The sequence below is a fragment of the Oryctolagus cuniculus genome, chromosome 20 (assembly GCF_964237555.1).
Source record: "Oryctolagus cuniculus chromosome 20, mOryCun1.1, whole genome shotgun sequence".
NCBI classification, from domain to species: Eukaryota; Metazoa; Chordata; class Mammalia; order Lagomorpha; family Leporidae; genus Oryctolagus; species Oryctolagus cuniculus.
The window spans coordinates 26,308,769-26,329,609 of record NC_091451.1 but is presented as its reverse complement, the minus strand read 5'-3'; the positions used below and the strand labels follow the sequence as shown (position 1 = coordinate 26,329,609).

The 20,841-nt window shown below is 37.9% G+C and overlaps 1 protein-coding gene and 1 long non-coding RNA gene across 22 annotated transcripts in view; one reads left to right on the top strand and one right to left on the bottom strand.

The window, feature by feature from the left end:
* CEP128 (centrosomal protein 128) overlaps nt 1-19,297 on the top strand; it is a 475,965-nt gene extending 456,668 nt beyond the window's left edge. For all 20 annotated transcript variants that reach the window (XM_070065330.1, XM_070065327.1, XM_070065329.1 and 17 more), the window contains 2 exons: nt 10,385-10,493; nt 18,468-19,297. In XM_070065330.1, coding sequence (XP_069921431.1) covers nt 10,385-10,493; nt 18,468-18,592 — 234 coding nt within the window. In that variant the 3' untranslated portion in view covers nt 18,593-19,297. The remainder of the gene's footprint in view (nt 1-10,384; nt 10,494-18,467) is intronic.
* LOC138847228 (uncharacterized) overlaps nt 1-20,841 on the bottom strand; it is a 90,498-nt gene that overhangs the window by 45,850 nt on the left and 23,807 nt on the right. The gene's annotated exons all lie outside the window — the stretch shown is intronic.

Here is a 20,841-nt window from a genome sequence, read left to right as displayed (position 1 = left end):
CATTTTTAACCTTAGAGATTTTGACTATTATATACGTAGGGGTAGATATGGTCTGGTTGAGTCTGAGTGGTGACGTTGACTCTTCTGTCCAGGGGTAGTCATCTCATTGTCTAGGTGTGTGAAATTTTCTGTCACTAACTCTTTGAATATGCTTTCTACATCTTTAACATCCTCAAGTCTCTATTTTTTTTTTTTTTTTTTGGACAGGCAGAGTGGACAGTGAGAGAGAGAGACAGAGAGAAAGGTCTTCCTTTTGCTGTTGGTTCACCCCCCAGTGGCCGCTGCAGCCAGCACATTGCGCTGATCCGAAGCCAGGAGCCATGTGCTTCTCCTGGTCTCCCATGCGGGTTCAGGGCCCAAGCACTTGGGCCATCCTCCACTGCACTCCTGGGCCACAGCAGAGAGCTGGACAGGAAGAGGAGCAACCAGGACAGAATCCAGCGCCCCAACCAGGACTAGAACCTGGGGTGCTGGCACCGCAGGCGGAGGATTAGCCTAGTGAGCCACGGTGCTGGCCCTCAAGTCCCTCTTAAATCTCAATTACTGGGGCTGGTACTGTGGCGTGGTGGGTGAAGCTGCCGCGTGTGGTGCCGGCATTCCATGTGGGCACTGGTTCAGCTTGGACATGCATGGGAGACCCAGAGGAAGCTCCTGGCTTCTGGCTTTGGATTGGCCTAGCTCTGCTCATTTGGGGACTGAACTAGCAAATGGAAGATATCTTTCTCTCTTTCTCTTTGCCTCTGTCTCTCTATGACTCAACCTTTTTAAATAAATAACCTTTAAAAATATATTACTTGTTCTTTTCATACTATTCCATATTTCCTATTAGCTTTCTTCATTTGTCTTAATTCTTTTTTCTTTTTCTCCTCCAATTGTAAATTTTCAAATAGCCTGTCTTTGAGCTCACTGATTTTTACATTCTGTTTGATGTATTCTGCTATTGATGCTTTCCATTGTCATTTTAATTTCACTTACTGTATTTCTCAGTTGAAGAATCTGCTGGATTTTATTTAATTATTTCCATCTCTGTTTCTCTGTTTTCTCTTGAATTTTGTTATTTCCATAAAAAAGCTATTTTGAAATCTTCATCCAAGCGTATGGAAATTTCAATTCCTAGATGTCTGGTTTCTGGCACCTTATTTTGCTCTTTAGATGAGGTCATGGTTCCCTGGAAGTTTCTGGTGCTTGTTGGAGACTCGGTGTGTGAGCACAGCAAGGTGGTGGAGGCCTTTGGGGTTGGAACCAAAAGGCTGGGTCCGAAGCTTCCTCTCCAGGCCCCTCGGCAAGGCCGGAGTTTGGCTTTCTGACAGTGATTGGAAGAGGGGTGGCAGAGACTGCCTGGCAGTGGAATCTCCAAATAGTCACCTCCGTGGGTAAGAGCCTGGAGGCAGAGGCCAGTGGACTCGGCGCTAGGGAAGTTTTTTGCAGTAAGCCTGGCGCTGGAAATTCAATTCACCCTCTGTCTCCCATGGAAGAGTCCCTCCATGCCATGCTTCTTGAGGGGAGGGATGACAAGCAACTCTTTCCTTCTTCCTTTTTCACATGTGACTTTTCTTAAATTATAACAGGATGACATACTATAGCCTCTCAGCTGGCTTGTATATCTCACTTAAGGATGACATAGTTAGCGTGAAGGTAGTCGCCAGATACATGATTTTTTTTAAAGATTTATTTATGTGTTTCAGAGTTACAGAGAGAGGGAGAGACAGAGAGAGAGATACCTTCCATTCACTGGTTTACTTATTAGCAGGGAACTGGATCAGAAGTGGAGCAGCCTGGACTCCAACTAGCATCCATATGGGGTGCCGGCACCACAGGTGGTGGCTTTACCTGCCATGCCACAGCACTGGCCCTGCCAAATATTCTTACATATCTGCCAACTTGGCTCCCTGCAAGGTTAATTTTTACATAAAGCTGAAAAAATAGTAGTATAACTACAGATAGTGGCTGAAGTTTGTGAAATGCATTTTTATCCAATGGTGTTACATGTAAGGGCAGACACTATGTGTGTTAAATTCCTCTTTTCTTTTTTTTCTATTTATTTATTTGGAATAGATTTCAAATATTTCATTATACAGTTTTAAGAACATAAGGATACTTCTCACTCTCCCTCCCTCCCTCCCTTCTACACCTCCCTGCCTTCATTATTTCTCTTTCAACGTTTACAGTGACATACTTCATTTACTTTATAATCACAAGCTTAATCCTCCACTAAATAAAGAATTCAACAAGTAGTAAGTAGCAACATCACTGTTCCTCAGGGGTATAGACGAGGGCTACAAGCATAATCACATATCAGGATGTCACTTTCACTCATATACATACATTTTCTTTTATATATATATTTATATTTTATTTTATTTAATGAACATAAATTTCCAAAGTATGGCTTATGGATTACAATAGCTTCCCCCCCCATAACTTCCCTCCCACCCACAACACTCCCCTCTCCCCTTCCATTCACATCAAGATTAATTTTCAATTATCTTTATATACAGAAGATCAATTTAGCATATATTAAGTAAAGATTTCAACAGTTTGCACCCACACAGAAACACAAAGTGTAAAATACTATTTGAGTACTAGTTATAGCATTAATTAAACACCTAAGAGTAATTGTGTATTAATTACAGAGTTCAACCAATAGTTTTAAGTAGAACATAAAAAATACTAAAAGGATAAAGTATTAAGTTCTTTTTTTATTTTTCTTTTTTCTTTGTTTGTTATATAGTTATTTTTTTATTTAATAAATGTGAATTTACAAAGTGCCATTTTTGTATTGTTGTGGCTTCCCCCCCACAACCTCCCTCCCTCCCGTGGCCCTCCCCTCTCCCACTCCCTCTCCCATCTCGCCCTTCATCGAGTTTCATTTTCAATCACCTTCATATACTGAAGATCAACTTAGTATACACTAAGCAAGGATTTCAACAGGCTGCACTCACACAACCACACAAGGTATAGGGTATTGTTCAACTAGTAGTGTTGTTTTTAAGTTTCATAGTAGAACACATTAAGGACAGAGTTCCTACGTGGGGAGCATGTACCCAGTGACTCCCGTTGTTGATTAACAATTGGCACTCTTATTTATGACGTCAGCAATCGCCCGAGACTCTTGCTATGAGCTGTCTAGGCTATGAAAGCCCCTTGAGTTCACCGACTCTGAACTTGTTTAGTCAAGGCCGTATCACAGTGGAGGTTCCTTCCTCCCTTCAGAGAAAGGCGCCTCTCTCCTTGATGGCCTGTTCCTTCTGCTGGGGTCTTGTTCACCAGGATCTTTCATTTAGATTGTTTTTTGCCACTGTGTCATGGCTTTCCATGCCTGTGAGACTCTCATGGACCATTTAGCCAGATCCAAGTGTCCCAAGGGTTGATTCTGAGGCAGGAGTGCTGCCATTCTATGAGTCTGCTGTGTGTCCTGTTTCCCCCGCAGGATCATTCTCTCCATACATTTTCTTGAACTCTCTATATAAAATTACCATAAATCATAGAAAACATGATATTTGTCTTTTGGGGAATGGCTTATTTCACTAAGCATAAGGTCTCCAGTTGCATCCATGTTATTGCAAAAGACAAGATTTCATTCTTTGTTTTGGCTTGTTAGTACTCCATCCAATATATATACCAAATTTTCTTTATCCAGTCATCAGTTGATGGACATCTGGGTTGTTTCCACATCTTAGCTATTGTGAATTGAGCTGCTATAAAAATGGAAATACAGATAATTCTTTCATAGGCTGATTTCATTTCCTTTGGGTAAATTCCCAGTAGTGAGATGGCTAGATCCTACGGTAGATCTATTATCAAATTTCTGAGAAATCTCCACATTGTCCTTTCTAATGGTTGTACTGGTTTACATTCCCATCGACAATGTGTTAGGGTATCTTTTTCTCCACATCATCACCAGCATTTGTTGTTTTTTGATTTTTAGATGATAGTCATTCTAACTGGGGTGAGGAAAAAAACCTCACTGTGAATTTTATTTGAATTTCTCTGATGGATAGTGATCCTGAACAACTTTTCATGTGTCTATTAGCTGTTTGTATTTTATCCTTTGAAAAATGCCTATTCATATCCTTAGCCTATTTCTTTTTTTATTAATATGTGGAAATTGACGGATTTTTTTAAGATTTATTTTATTTATTTGAAAGAATCAAAAAGTGAGTTAGAATAAGATTGGAGTTTGTGAACTCAAGAGGCTTCCATAGCCTTCGCAGCTCATGACAAGAGCCTCGGGTGATTACTGACATCATAAACAAGAGTGTCAATTGTTTAATCAACAATGGGAGTCACTGTGCAACTACTCCCCATGTAGTGTCCTTAATGCGTTGTACTATGTGAATTAATGGTAAAACTACTACTCAAACAGTACTGTATACTTTGTGTGTATGTGTGGGTGCAGTCTGTTGAAATCTTCACTTAGTATATACTAAGATGATCTTCTGTATATAAAAATAATTGAAAATGAATCTTGATGAAGAATGGGATGGGAGAGGGAATGGGAGATGGGATGGTTGTAGTGGGGAGGGAGGTTATGGGGGGGAAAGCCGTTGTAATCCAAAAGTTGTACTTTGGAAATTTATATTTATTAAATAAAAGTTAAAAAAAAAGAATGAGTTAGAGACAGAGGGAAAGAGAGACAGAGAGAGGTCCATCTGCTGGTTTATTCCCCAAATGGCCGCAGTGGCCAGAGCTGAGCTGATCTGAAGCAAGGAGCCAGGAGCTTATTCTGGTTCTCAATGTGGGTGCAGGGGCCCAAGGACTTGGGCCATCCTCTGCAGGTTTCCCATTCACATTAGCAGGGAGCTGGATTGGAAATGGAGCAACCAGGACTTGAACTAGCAACAATAAGGGATGCAGTTACCCCAGCCCATTTCCCAACTGGATTGTTTTGTTGTTGAAAGTCTAAAATAGCAGCCACTCAGATTGAGATCTGGAAGGCAGACTTATAATGAACTGTTTTCCCAGATTGGATTATCAAACAGGAATAGTGTTTACTAGGGAAGAAGTTAAGCTTTCTCAAGCACTAAAGTAGTACTGGGAATTCATAATGGAGTAGAAACAGAAAGACAGTGCATTGTTAGGCTGGAGACAAATTCAGGAAAACATTTCTGATGCAGGTTCAGAAACACACATTTTTTTCTTCTCTCCAGGGGAAAAGTTGGATAAATTAAAGTTTAAAAAATTAAGTGTTTCATTTGTCATATAAACTTTGAACTGATAATATTCCTTAGAGAAAAATACTTGGTGAGTATCATGAAATATTAATCATTAGATAGCAGTTTAGCAAAAAAACTTAGGTTGGAATAGCTTTTAAGGAATCAGTAACAATGTGGGTTATAAAAGACAAGTGGAAGAAGCCCAGGGAAAATATTACAAAATGCAAATCCCTTTATCCAATGGAATCTTTGCAGAGAATTCTGGCTAAGTACCTTGTTGAGACTTAAGACAGCACTAAAAATAAGGCCTTGTGCTAAAGAAATAAGAATTGGTAAAAAGGAAAAACTGAGATTATTAAAATAGCAAAGAATCTTCCTATTTAATAAATACTTTCTTTTTAATACTTATCTGTTTGCATCAAAGATAGGTAGGAATTAGAAAGAGACATTAATTTTATGGTAAATTTTACAAATTAAATATCAATGTAGAATTGGAAATGGAAGTATTTTCTTTACATTCTAGTAGGTTGATTGTTCAAAGGGGTTAAATATTTTTATTTTAGGACTAATTTGACTAGTTCTATTTCAAGGTAATATAAATGATTTGGGCAGTATTTTGAATAATTTTTTTTTAGATTTATTTACATGAAAGGCAGAGCGACAGAGAGAGAAAGGGATGAATCTTCCATCCACTGGTTCACTCCCCAAAGTGGCTCCAATGGCCTGGCCTGGGCTAGGCCAGGCCGAAGTCTGGAGCCAGGAACTCCAGCAGGGTCTCCTGTGTATGCAACAAGGGTGGGCCATCTTCCCCTGCCTTCTCAGGCACATTAAGCCTGGAGCTGGATCAGAAGCAGAGCAGCCAGGACTTGATCCTCACTCCAATATGGGATACTAGTAACCTTCTGTACCAAAATGCTAGCTCCTTTGAAGACTTTTAAAATGTTAGAATTTAAAGATGCGTTAGAATTAAATCTTCTCATTTTACATAGTGAAAAACAAAATGTGAGTGGTTGAATGATGAATGAACCAAAAAGTATGAGGGGAAAAGGGTATCAGTCCTAAATGCGTATATGAAGCAAAAACTGACAGAACTCTCAAGATAAATATGTAAACTGTGAATATAGATTGGCAAAGCCGTAATTGTACTTGGAGTCCTCAATATTTCTCTCTCAGTAACTGACAAAACACTAGGCAGAAAATCAGTAAAGATATGGAAGACTTGAATAGCACTGTCACCCAACTAGATCTGACACTTCCAGAATGCCCTTCCTCACAACAGTTAACTCCATGCATTTTTCAGCTATCCATCAAGCATTCTATAGGATAGACTATATTATGAGTGAGAAAACAAATTAAGATGTTTGAAATTAAACAAAATATGTTGACTATCTAAAATACATTGAAACTAGAAATCAGTAACAGAAAGGTATTTGAAAAACTCCCACCTAGCTACAAATTAAGCAACATACTTCTAAATAATCAGTCCATGGATTTGTGAAGGAAGAAATCATATAGAAAACTTAAAATATATTAGCTATATGAAAAGAAAAACATGATTTATCAAAATTGGTGGGATCAACTTAAAAGTACTCAAAGGAAAATTCACAAAATTAAGTATGTATTTTACAAAAGAAGAATGGTCTTGAATCAGTGTGTAAGTTTCTACTGTAAGAAACTAGAAACCAAAGCACAAATTAAACCCAAAGTCTATCAGAAAAAGAAAAGAAAAAGAGCAGAAATCAACGAAATAAAATCAAATAGGTAAATTAAACAAAAATTGGGTTCTTTGAAAAAATTAATAAAATTTTAAAACTTCTAGCCGGAGTGATTAAGAGAAAAGAGGAAATATATAAATGGCATTATTAGGAAGAAAAGAGGGATATAGCTCCGAATAACCTCAAAATGTATAATTAAGGAATAATATGGGGGCTAACTTGGTGGTGCAGCTGGTTAATCTATTACTTGAGATGCTGCACCCTTATCAGGTGGCCCCCATGCTTCCCATCCAGTTTCTTTTCATGTGCCTGAGAGGCACTGGCTAATGGTCCAATATTTGGGTTCCTGCTATCCATCATTGTTCCGTCTGTTCCTGACAGATGTCCAGACCTCCTCAAATGTCTCTCCATTCAGGTGTCAGTGGGCAAAAGGTGTGTTTGCTTCTCCTCTTCACTTTCTCTTACTGCCCTATAATTTTTATGTTGGGAAACCATTCATTTCTGCTTTTCTCTTTTGTACTTTATACTGAAACCATGGTTCAGTGGAGTTTTCTAGCATTGATTGAGATCCTAGTCCTCCATTCCATGTATGTCTTTCAGTTCTGTCTAGGTCTTCCGTATGTCACATCTGAACTACCACCCTAAGCAGCTCACTGGCCTCTCATTGCCCTATGTAAGCTCATGCTAAAGTAGTGATTGTGGTACACTTGGGACACAACCTTTCCATAGGTCCTACAGTGAATGACTTCCCATTATTAGTGAAATCTCCATAATTAGTGAGAATTTAAAAAATCACTTAGTTAAAAACCTCAGATCTTCAACTTAATAAATAGTCCTAAACTCCCTGTGATGCTTGAAGGCTAGTGATCTTGAACCATCTGAGGTTTATATCTAGACCTTTAGCTCAGAATAATTGAGCCTTTTACAGATATGCATAATCTTTTCCTTTTTTGGCTTTTCTTTTGTACTTACAAATAATGTATGTGATGATAAATAAAACATAAAGTTGATATTTGGCATAGAGCATGACAGCTAGTTCATCAGATTGTCATGTTACAGGAGGCCTTACTATATGTGAGGACCATGTTTTTGTTTTTTTAAAGATTTTTATTTATTTATATTTATTCAAAGGCAGGGTTACAGAGAGTAGAGACAGGGAGAGGGAGAGATCTTCCTTCCTCTGATATACTCCCTAAATGGCCGCATCGGTGGAGACTGTGCCAGGCTGAAGCCAGGATCTTCATCTGGATGTCTCATATGGGGGCAGGGGCCCAAGGACTTGGGCCATCTTCTGCTAAGCCGCAGAAGGCACATTAGCAGAAAACTGGATAGGAAGTGGAGCAGGCAAGACATGAACTGGCGCCCTGCCCATATGGGACTGCAGCATTGCAGGCAGCAGCATAACCCAGTGTGCCACAGCACCGGCCTCCCATGAGAGCCATGTTTTAAGGAGTCGTTGTGGGTCACTGAATCCACAGTTGTTTCACATAGAAACTCTGATAGTGTCCTTGGTCCCTCTGTCTCCCTAGAGTCCACAGTCATACTCAGTCAAGTCTTTTTTTTTTTTTTTTTTTTTTTTTTTGACAGGCAGAGTGGACAGTGAGAGAGAGAGAGACAGAGAGAAAGGTCTTCCTTTGCCATTGGGTCACCCTCCAATGGCCACCATAGCCAGCGCGCTGCGGCCGGCGTACCGCGCTGATCCGAAGGCAGGAGCCAAGTGCTTATCCTGGTCTCCCATGGAGTGCAAGGCCCAAGCACTTGGGCCATCCTCCACTGCACTCCCTGGCCACAGCAGAGAGCTGGCCTGGAAGAGGGGCAACCGGGACAGAATCCAGCGCCCCGACCAGGACTAGAACCCGGTGTGCCGGTGCCGCTAGGCGGAGGATTAGCCTATTGAGCCATGGCACCGGACAGTCAAGTCTTAACTAGTGTTCTACTTCAGCATTTGTGCTCCTCCAGTCCATTCTACACAGAGACCCAGTAGCCTTTGAAAAATAAAAACCAGAGTTTAAAATCCATGATTGTGTTCTAGTTCTGCTAAAGGAAAAAAAGAATTCCATGTCCTAAACATGGCCTCTAGTCACCTTTACTCTGCTGTAACCACTGTCCCCTGGCTTAATATGCCTAAGCCATGGGGCCTCGTTTCAGTTCTACTGACACACTGGACACTTAGCCCGGCACACATGTGAGTCTGGAACACCATTCAATGACTTCCCCTCCCTTGCCTTCTGCTTTCCACCTCCCCAACCCGTTAAATTTTTACCTGGCTAATTCATTGATTCATACTCAGCTTTTAAATATCACCCTAAATATTACATCCTAGAAAAGTAATCTCTGAATTCCAAATCTAAATATTTGCTTCTTATAGTTATTTCTTGTTGTTACACAGTACTGATCATTGCTTTTAATAATAAAATATTTTGTATGTTTTTTGAAATATTTTTCTCTGATGCAATCCTGAAAGTTTACTGACCTTATACTCCAATGCCGTATTTGTTCTTTTCCCAGTACATAGTAGCTACCAAAGAAGTCATTATTGAACAATGAATAAGTGAAAGAAAGAAAAAACAATAGTAGTATAGGCTGAGTATCCCTTTTCTGAAATGTTTGGGACCAGAAGTGTTTCAAATGTCTGAGTTTTTCAGATTTTGGAATTTTTGTACAGAGTTTAGGAGTTGAGATTCCCATCTACCAGATCACCACCAGTTTCAGATTTTGTAGCATTGCAGATTTTTGAATAATAAATAATAAATAATTAGAAAACATTCATGAGAAAAATTACAGTTTTACTGTTTTTCAAAGAAAAATATCTATTTTTAAAGTGTTTAATCAAATTACTTGAGGTTATTTCTCATTTTCAGCTAATACGTGGGGGAAAGGATGCATTCATATAAAGGAGAGGCACCTTCTCTGTGTTCATTTTTGTTTATAATACATAAATATTTGCTGAATGAGTAAGAGGGCTAATCCTTATGGAAAGAAGTCTAGCTAAATGTATTTTAAAACATTTTTATTGACTCAAGAATTTCCACCTAAGAATTTGTCATAAGGAATAGTACTAAATATGGAAAAGGTTATGTATTTAAAGGTATTTCTCGGAGTGTTATTTATAGGAGTAAAACTCTGGAAACCGCCTAGAGGCCAAGTAAAATAATGGCCGAGTGAAGCATAGTGTATCTGTTAGATAGTCTGTGAGTAACCCTTAGCTAAAGGTTAGGATAATGTAATGACTACAAATGTAAATAATGGAGGACACAAAGTGTTATAGCCAATTATAAATCCTGTTATAGGAGGGAAAAGGCCAGAAAGAGTATGTGTGACTCCTTTCTATTTTTCATATTTCTTTTAGCATGTAATATACTTCAATTTTTATAAGCATTATAATTCTATTAAATTGTACCTGTATAGCATCTTTTATATATTGAGGTTCAATTTAAATATCAGTATATTTGAATGAATCTTGGTCCTTACATTTTGTATTTATTCAACTGGAATCCCGACTTTCCTTCTTAGGGTGACAGAAGCTTTACTGAAGGTCCCCACACTTATGGCTTAGATCTCTCATCCTCCTGGCGAGATCACAGTTGCTTCCTGTCTAGTCCACGATTTTCACACTTGAACTGTAAGTAATAAGTCCTCTAACAGTTTTTAAATTGGATTTAAAAAAATGCAACTCATGGAAAAATTAAAGTTTAATGCCAATACATGATAGTAAAATTCATGTTAAAGGTTTGAGAAAAATTTCATTATGAATCACATAAATAATTCCCATAATTCTTTGAGGATATTTCAGTAAGTTCATTGAAAACTGAATTAAAAAAATAGGTTTGTTTTGGAGCAAAAAATTTGAAATCCATGCACATGATGGGTTTTAAAAAGTTCCTGAAAAATGCATATTGTGAAAAAAATATGCATGGAATTAAGAAATATTTGTCCAGTATAAACTTTTTAATTCCATTTTTCTATGAACTTTTAGAAATGCTTCATATTTGTATTACACAGTTTACTGAGAATCTATGGAATCCCCTCTTTTTTAGATACTTATTTTAAAAAAATAAGTTTTTCTTAATTCTTAAGAACATTTTTATCTGGAGATTTGCTAATAACATTAAATGAGTGGGTAAAACATGTTCTTTTATGGTAATAGTCCACTTAAAATATCTTTGCACATTCTTGTTCAGAAATGTATAATCTTGTATAACAGGTAAGACTTCTACTACTGTTACCTGCTCTATTTCACTTTGAGGACGTGGTACATATTGACAAAATGTTATCATTAACAGCAATGAGACCTGAGTCTGTTGGCCTAGGATGCCATTTCCCACAGTCCCTCCTCTTCCCTTCCTTATTGTACATGTTATTCCAGTGTCAACTTATTTGTTACAACCTGAAAAAAAAAAAAAGGCATCAGAACTTACAGTTCTAAATGTGGTTTCTATTATGTATACTCTCAGTGTGTTGGGATTTTCCTTTCATCAAAGTAATAATTATAGAGTTATTTGTTAGCTGGGTGACTTCTTGTATGCTGATTCTTCCCTCTACTAAAGTGTGAACTCAGTAAGGATAGAGGCAGTGCCTGTCTTGTTCATGACTGTTTTTCAGCACTCTACAAAGCATTTGTCACATAGTAAATGTGTAATTAGTATTCAATTAAAATTAACTGAATGAGTAAATGAGTTTTTTTCTTAAAAGTTAACTTTTAGCTGAGCTATTGGAATTCAAATGTTATTTAATGTATTCTTCAGATAATAATTTTTTTCTTCAGTTTACTAAGGCTCCGGAGTTTTGTGCATTAAATTTGATAATTCTGTCATTTAAAATTGCTAGATTCCTATAAAATGAAATGCCATAATAAGCCCCAGGAAAGTAGGTCAAATTCAAAGGTGACAACTCTGATTTGTATTCATAGATTCATTGAATAAATATTTATCAGTTTCTGATAAATGATTGGTTTCCATTATATCATGATTATTTTATTCCAGAAGCTAAGCATTTCTTTCCTGTCCTAGTCACTTTGCCCAGTGATTGTGTATCTGTGTACACCCTCTGCTATCCTCATCAATCAGCCACTTGTCAGCATGATTCACATCTTAAGTTGGTTATGGCACTTCAGAATCTGATATACAGGCCAAATTTGGTGTCTTCCATTTTAAGCAATGGAAAATTTTTCCAAGTTTGTTTAATAAAATTAAACATGGAGGAAGAGGATAGGTATTAAGCAGTATCAAACATCAGAGGATACCATCCATTAAGATGGCAGGGAGGCTAAAGATAGCACCGTGATGTGAGCACCGAGGTCATTGTTCTGTTGCCAATTTGGCTTGCTTTATAATCCCCAGAAAAAGTGGTTGGAAGTTAGTAAGAAGAAAACATAAAGACTTTTGGCATTTCATGTAATATTATGATATGCAGTAAAAGATATTGCATTCCACTTTCCATTCTAGCTGTGACCAGAAGTGGTCATTTCTGTAAGATACAATCCTCACAGGCCACTGTAGGTTTCTATATTAACATACTGGTTCACAAACAGTAAAATTAAACAGTAATAATGGAAAAGTGTCACTGAGAACTTATGTTGAGTAAGGCATTTATTACAGTTTATGTTATTAAATCTGACAACTTTAGCTTAAAAATAAAACAATTTATTGATAAGTCATTTAATGAATTTGTTAATTCTTAGCCTTATGTTGTGCTGTTATTCCTCTTGACAAATTTTCTGATATTCCCTAATGATAGCTCCTTAACCATTATTTTGAGTGATCACATTAAACTCATTTCTAGAAGTCATATGTATTATTTGCTTTTCTGCTGAATCTTATATATTCTCTGTATTTTTAATAATGTGCTATATTAGCAGAGGGAGAAATTAGAATCACCTTGAGTACTTCCCTATTTTCCCATAACTATTTCAGCTTAGTTGTAGAAATTATCATGTAATTTCTATTGAGTCTCTCTTTAAAGCCCCTAAATTGAAAAGAAGAGATGTTAGTTCACAATCATGTATTGCATCCTTTGTGAAGAACTAGAAGAGACGAGCCTCTAGGTACTAAGTGTAAAGAAAAGATAAGGAAATGGAAATGATAATTGCTTAATTTGATTATTTTGTATTATAAACATGTATTGAAACATTGCACAGTATCCCATAAAAATTTAAATTTATTACATGACGGTCTAAAAAATAATTTATGTTTTTTGGCAACAATTACAAAAGAGATGTTAGGGCCATGGAAAAGGAAAATAGAACCCATGGCAATGGACAATAGAGGGAACAGAAGATGTGCCCTCAGAGAGACAAAATATTCTGTCCACTGTGATAAGTGCAAGATAACATGTCAGAGGAACATTGGATGAGTTTTGAAATATTATGACCAATAAGACGAAAGAAACTAGAAAGGAAGAAAACAGTTGAAGAAAGCCACAAAGAAAGTAGGAAAAAAAAAAAAAGAATAGAAGCATAGGAGAGAAAAGGTAAGATTTTTAGAAAATCAATTCAAGAGACACAACATGTGATTAATGAGAGTCTTAGAATGAGAGAACAAAGAAAACACAGCAAAAGACAAGGAGCGACCAGATTAAAAGGGTCCACCCAACCAGTAGCTATTGCATGGCCGTCATGGTGAGATTTTCCTTTGCCTTCCTCCCGATGCCCATGCTTTCCAGATCCTGTGCCTTCCTCTTCTTTTCTTTTCTTTTGTGGAAGCACATCAGAGAATGAGAGGTAAATGTTTTTATTCTTTGTATTTCTGAAAATAGATTTCTTCCACTTACAAGGTACTTTGGCTGGCTATAAAATTACAAGTGGAAAATGATTTTCCTTTTGAAATCTTTAGGCATTTATTCTCCAGAATCCAAAGTGTCTGTTAAAAATCATATGTATATATGTTGAGTCCCATTCCTTTGAAGTGATCTCCCCCCACCCCACCCCACCCCTACACACTCTGTACTATGCCGTATCCTTCCCACCTCTGGCCACAGGAACTTTTGGTATCTTCTTTTTAATCACAGTGAGTTTGTGATGTTATGCCTCACTGTGGGTCTTATTTTACCCATCCATCGAGTCTTTTAATCTGGACCCTCATGGTCTTCAGTTCTGTGCTGAAGGAAGAAAGCAAAGATTGCATACAGAATATGTTTAGGAAACAAACAACTGACAGATCATCTCACACAGTTGAGCACTTAGTGGGGGAAACTGCTAATAGACACATGGCAGTTCTAAGTGAGCAATTAGAAATAATTAAGATGGTCACGGAGAAAGAGCAAATAAAGCATTTTTAAAACTAGGTCAACTAAAAGCCCTGGAGGATAAATGGACAAGAAAAGAAGCATCATTATAGTATACCTACTAGGTTTGTGTGAACCGCATTTACATAGTCATAAAAATACAAATTCTCTGTATTGACAGGACTAAAAAGTCCACTTGTAACTATATTCAGAGGATAAAGTGCAGAGAACTGTGGATAAAGGATAGATATGGATAAAATGCTAGAAATTAGCAATATAGGCTTTTTTACTTCTTATATTTTTTCAAAAAAAGTAAACACAGAGCAAAAAGCTAAAGGAGTTGATCATGGTTGACTAGTGTTGAGTGGGACTTTGGGAATCAGGAGGACAGGACAAGTGACTCCTGTTTTATAGGTAAAACTTTGATCCTGTTTGATATGTCTAGGTGCACTTTGACAACAAGTGATTCTTATAAGGAGAAGTGCTTATGTGCTAAGAAAACCCCATTATTGGGTATAGATATTTGGCACAGTGATTAGAACACTGCTTGTGACACTCACATTCCATATTTAGAGTGCCTGGGTTTGATTTCCTGTTTGCCTCCAATCCATCATTCTGGTAATGAGCAGCCTGGGAGGTTCCATGTGATGGCTCAGGTAGTTGGGTCCCTGCCACCAGGAAGACCTAGACAGAGTTCCAGACTCCTGGTTTCAGCCTGACTCAGCCCCAGCTCTTTCAGGCATTTAGGGAGTAAAACAGCAGCTGGGACATCTCTGCCTCTATCTTTTTCAATGTCACTCTGCCTTTCAACTAAATAAAATAAGTAGATCTTAAAGAATAAAAAGAAAGCCCCAGCTTTTATGTGTGATGAACAATTTTCTTGTTAACTTCTAGTTGATGCATAAAAGCTGGGATGGGATGTTTAGAGCAGTTTAGACCTGTATAGATATTTGGTGAGAAGGTAATTATAGGTCTTTAGCAGACGTGAGTTTCTGGGTACACAAAATAAGTACCTTTTGACCTAGGCTGGAATTTGTACTGGATGAGGCCCTTTTGTCTAAGCTGTAGACGCTAAGACATTCATTCTGCTGACTTAGGTGCCCTGTCAAACTGTGACCAAACTGAAGCACAGAATCACTAACCATGGAAAAAACAAAGGAAATGGGAAAATACTGCATAATTTGTGGTCTCTGAAATGATCCAGCATTAATGAAAGTTTGTTTTAAGAAGTAATTTATGTCAGCTTTGTGTAGTTCAGGTCAATTCAAGAAAAGGTAGATTCCTTCTGCCAGGAAGAAGGGAAGAAATGTATAAATTGTAAGTTTATATTACCATTGGAAATAGGAACACAGAAATCCATTATTTAAAGCCATGATCACTACCAAATTTATCCTGGCTAGCTAAAGTTATGGCCGTGAGTCAGGACACTCTTTTAGAAGACTTGGATTCCATTACCTTCAGCCGGTAGACAGTGGGGGCTTAGTAAGAGAGACTAATAATGTCAGCTTTTGAAACTGTCATTTTTACTTTTTATAAGTAGTGACTGACCACTAGGCTCCATGTATAGCTCCTTTTAGACTAAAGCAACACAACCGTAGGACAGGGCCTTCACTCTGGGGCTGGGACCAGACCTGACTTGGAGTCTGTAATAAACTAATGACTTCTAGAAATCTCTAGTCCTTTGAGACAAAATGTTTAATTTTGTGGAATTGGTGTTACCAAACCAAATTTTAAAAATAAATGTAGATTGCAAACTTTCTGTAAATCTAACACTGTTCTAAAAAAAAAAAATGATGTTTGCTAAAATAAATAAATAACTCCCTCTCTCTAAAAAGACTGTAATTTTTCATGGGGGGAAATGGTATCTAAAGATTATTATAGAAATTCAAAGTTAATTTTGATTTAAGATTTATTTTGGGGGCTGGTGTTGTGACAGAACAGGTTAAGCTGCTGCCTGCAATGCTGGCATGTCATATGGGCGCTGGTTCGGGTCCTGGCCACTCCATTTCCAATCCAGCTCCCTGCTGTGCCTAGGAGAGCAGCTAAAGATGATGCCCTAGTCCTTGGGCACCTGCACCTATGGGGGACACCCGGATGAAGCTCCTGGCTCCTGGCTTCAGGTTGTCCCAGCCCTAGCGGTTATTGTCATTTAGTGAGTCAAATGGGATAGGAGATCTCTCTATCTCTCCTTCTCTCTCTCTCTAATTCTGCCTTTCAAATAAGTAAATAAATAAAAACCTTTAAACAAAAAAGATTTATTTTGTTTATTTGAAAGATAGAGAAAGGGTGAGAGACAGAGAGAACAACACACAGAGACATCCTCCATCTGTCTGCTGGTTCATTCCCCAAAAGACTGCTACCACTGGGGTTGGGCCAGGGTGAAAGCAGGATCTTAGAACTCCATCTGGATCTCTCACATGGATGTCAGAGGCGCAAGTACTTGAGCCATCCTCTGGTACCTTCCAAGTTGCTCTAAGAAGGAGCTGCATCAGATGCAGCGCAGCTCGGACTCAAAACACCTCTCCAGTGTAAGACGCCAGTGTCTCAAGCAGAGGCTTTACCCACTGGCCACAACAAAGGCCCCTCAAGTTAATCTTTCATATTATTTTAACTTGATAGTCTTAGAAAAGCAAGTCAATGAAAATTGCTCTAAAAAGATATTTTTCTTCCTTACCTCTGTTTACATCACTGTTAAAAATGAAGTTTGTGTTCTTAATTTTTGTTTTGAGGTGCCTTTGGTGGGAATTTAGGACCTTTTGTATGAAAGATAATTTATCCACAGCAAGAATAGCATGCTATTTTCACTTCTGGATTATATATACTTCAAAGCCCATCTGGATAACTGGTAATAAATATTTTATATGTAGTTTGTCCTCAAACTTGTAAGATGAAATGCCAGAAATGTGTAGTAATAAAAACATTTCATCAGTTGATAATGTAAGAAATTTTCTCTTGTGCGTTAAAGGATTTGTTGATTCCATGGGAGCACATTCCTGTTTCCCTCACTTTATAGGCTCATTTTGTGTAACTGTGTTCCAGGTATTTTTCACTGACCAGATGAACGCTAGATACTTTAAAATAATTGAGTTTTGATTATTGTAATTTGACAGGATACTCTTTAGCTGCTCTATAGAAATCATCCAAAAATTTCCCAGTTGACTGTTTAGAAATCCTTTAAGTATATTTGCTTTTTCAACTATTATTTACTAAGAGGCTATGCACAGGGCTCTGTGCTTAGAGACCATCATGAACAAGACAGACAAGGTCCCCTTGTCTCACAGAGAAACAATTAGTGTGCAAATAAATTACTAATTTAAAATGGGTGCTGAAAAGTCAAAATGATGGCAGGTACTTGGAACCAGGATCAGTACATCAGATTGATTATGAGGGGATACCTCTCTGAGGAGGTTACAATTAAGCTATCACCATAATGACAAGAAGAACCAGCTGAGTTGAAATTTGGTGGAAAGGGTCTCCCTGGTCAGTGTGGCAGAAAGTATGAAGACTCCAGAGAAGACAAGCATGGCCTGCTAGAGGGGTGGAATACTAATAAAGTGAGTGGAAGGGTACAGCTATGGTCAGATGTTCGGATTTTGTTCTGAGTTCACTGGGAAGTCATTAAAGGGTTCAGGAAAAGAGTTATACATGACTTGCTTTTTAGAAAGATAATTCTGGTTTGTGATGAGGAGAAAGGATTACAAGGGATTCAGGAGGAAACCAGAAGGTAGAAACCAGTGACTTGAGCTGGGGTGTTAGTAATGGAGAAGGCATAAAGCTGGGTCAGGTGCATTTGGAAGGAAGAATTTTCAGAACCTATTCTTAAATTGAATAGAGGGATAAGGTAGAACAGAGAAAGAGAAGAAGCAAGGTTTGAGAACCTAGGTAGATGGGTGCGTCATTTTCTAAGATGGAGAAGAGTAAGGGATTGTGCAGGCATCAGAAAGTAGAAATCAGGAGGGAAGCTGTGACAGACATTGGAGAGAGGTGTTGAGACCTCAGAGGAGAGGTAGGAGGTGGTAGAGAACCAGTACCTTCAGAGTCCAACTCTACTCTCAGTAGAGTAGAGGACTCAGTAAAAAGGAGGCCCTTCGGATTTCTCTCTCTACAATTCCGTGTGTGCGTGGGAGTGTTGTGTCTATCTGTCTCTGTATTCTGATGAAGCACACATCTTCATCAGAATTTTTGTAAAGTTTTTAAGTCATATGAATATGGTTATTCTTACGTTAAATGTCTGTTAATACATGTAAAGGCCTTGTAATTACAAAAAACTATAAGATTGAATACCATGCTTAATTAACTGCTTTCTGAGAGTTAATTTTTTAGCCCAGATTTTATATTCATCTTGGCTTATTTTTCTTTCCTCTCACCTCGCCAGCATTTACTAAAAGAACTGTTGCTCCAGATTCAGCTTCAATCAAGGAAGACGCCGCAAGTTTACCAATGAGTGGAACCAGTCCACAAATGAAGGAAGAATATGAAAGCAAAAAAGGCAAAATGTAACTAGTTATTTCACATGAGTGTTTCCAAATAATAATCACATATGTGTCCTTGCTGTGATTGGCCCAGATTGTTTAACAGACATACCTGTTGCCCTGGCTCTTTGATATTGCCAAATATTAGTGAAAATGACAATACAGTTGGTCTTCATGAATGATGTAACTTAAACCAACCCAAATAATACCAGGTCATAAGTGATGTGCAGCTATTTATTGGCAACTTTTGCCAGCAGAGAAAGAGTAATATTTTTCACTTTGCATTTTCCTTTTTCAAGTGTGGTCAGTCACATTTTCCTGACCAAAATTTGGGTTTGTAATTGAGGCCTTTCAGAAATTGCAGGCTAAAAAGGAGGAAAATTAGTTCCCCTTGAGGCAAAAGTTGCCAGCATTTTAGACCATTTATATACAGCTGATTATTTTAAAGAATGCTTTCTCCCTAATGAATTATCATGTGTTATAACATGTCACGGAGATAGGCATATATCATATTAGTCTGCTTTATAAGTGTTCAGAATTGTATACAGAATCTCAGCAGTTTATTACAACTTGTAGATGTACAATGTAATACTTTATCCATTTTAGTATTTTTTTTGTTCTAGTACCGTTGGGTGAACTCTGTAGTTTCTTATTTCCAATCATCCATTTTTATTAGCAATAAAGAATTTATAAATGTTACCGAATTGTAGAGCATTAAAGCATTCATATCAGAGTTTATTTGTCTTACTATGGCCAAATGTCCCACGGTGATCATTTGACTCGTACCCTGGAACATCTTTGGTTTACTGTGACCAAAATCACAGCACAAAACTTGTGTCGCTGAGACTAAGTCTGCAAGCGTTCTCACATAATTTGGCACTATCTATCAACTTTTAGCTTTCTGTTTTTCTCAACAGCAGAGTGTTTTCACAAACTTATGTCCTTTACATGGTAACTTACCAATGGAACAAGATTTATATTAAATTCTAAAATATGGTGAGCAACCAAGAACTGAATCCTACTGAGTCTTGGTAGAAAGATTGACAAGGACAATAAAGCAATAGTTTATAATGTATATTACATTTTGTGTTTGTTAAAGTACACTTGCTTGTTAGAAGAGACACATTTCACAACCATGCTGCAATTTCTCAATTTAGCATATTTGAAGGTACAATAGAAGTAATATCACTCTTTCTCCATAATCTTGAATGAAACTCTTACTATGGAATATAGAGACATTTTTAATCAAAAAGTTACTTAACACAAGGTACATACTCTCTTGAATATAGCCATGCATTTGATCCTTTATTCATTCTAAAATCCCACTATCTGCCAGTCATTGTGCTGGAAAGAAAAGTAGACATACAAAACCAGGTGTGCATGTTCTGAAGTTTGGTACTAAGAATTACATTGAAATAAAAGGTGGGGGTGTGATGCATTCAGGTTAGCTGGAGAAATCTGGGATTAGACTATTAAACAGGTTTCTTTGTTTTATCTAACCTCAGGGCTTCAGACTTGTTAATGTGCTAGTGAGCATGCTGAGGTTTGGGTGAGGGTGGCCCTTTTGAAGGAGCAGCTCAGTCTTCAGGTTGCTAGTAGCCTGTATGACTCTACAGTGACATTTATGGTATTGAGACACTATTTTACTATTTCCACTGATGTTTTGACCAACACCATAATATTTTCTCTCCTTAGACCTATATAACTAACAAGAAAGAAAATAATGGAGAAAGCATACAGAGGTTTATTTAAATCACAAACATAAAGGCCGGCGCCGTGGCTCAATAGGCTAATCCTCCACCTTGCGGCGCCGGCACACCGGGTTCTAGTCCCGGTCGGGGCGCCGGATTCTGTCCCGGTTGCCCCTCTTCCAGGCCAGCTCTCTGCTATGGCCAGGGAGTGCAGTGGAGGATGGCCCAGGTGCTTGGGCCCTGCACCCCATGGGAGACCAGGAAAAGCACCTGGATCCTGGCTCCTGCCATTGGATCAGCGCGGTGCGCCGGCTGCAGCGGCGGCCATTGGAGGGTGAACCAACGGCAAAAGAAGACCTTTCTCTCTCTGTCTCTCTCTCTCACTGTCCACTCTGCCTGTCAAAAAAAAAAAAAAAAAAAAAAAAAAAAAAAAAAAAAAAAAAAAAGATTAAATAGCTTTTCCCTTTAGGTAGTAGTAGGGACTTACTGCAGTCTACTGTGTTTAGTAAGAACTGATCTAAACCGTTATTAGCACATCTGTGGTCATTTAAAAAAATTACATCAGGTCAGTTAAAACTGAAAGTTA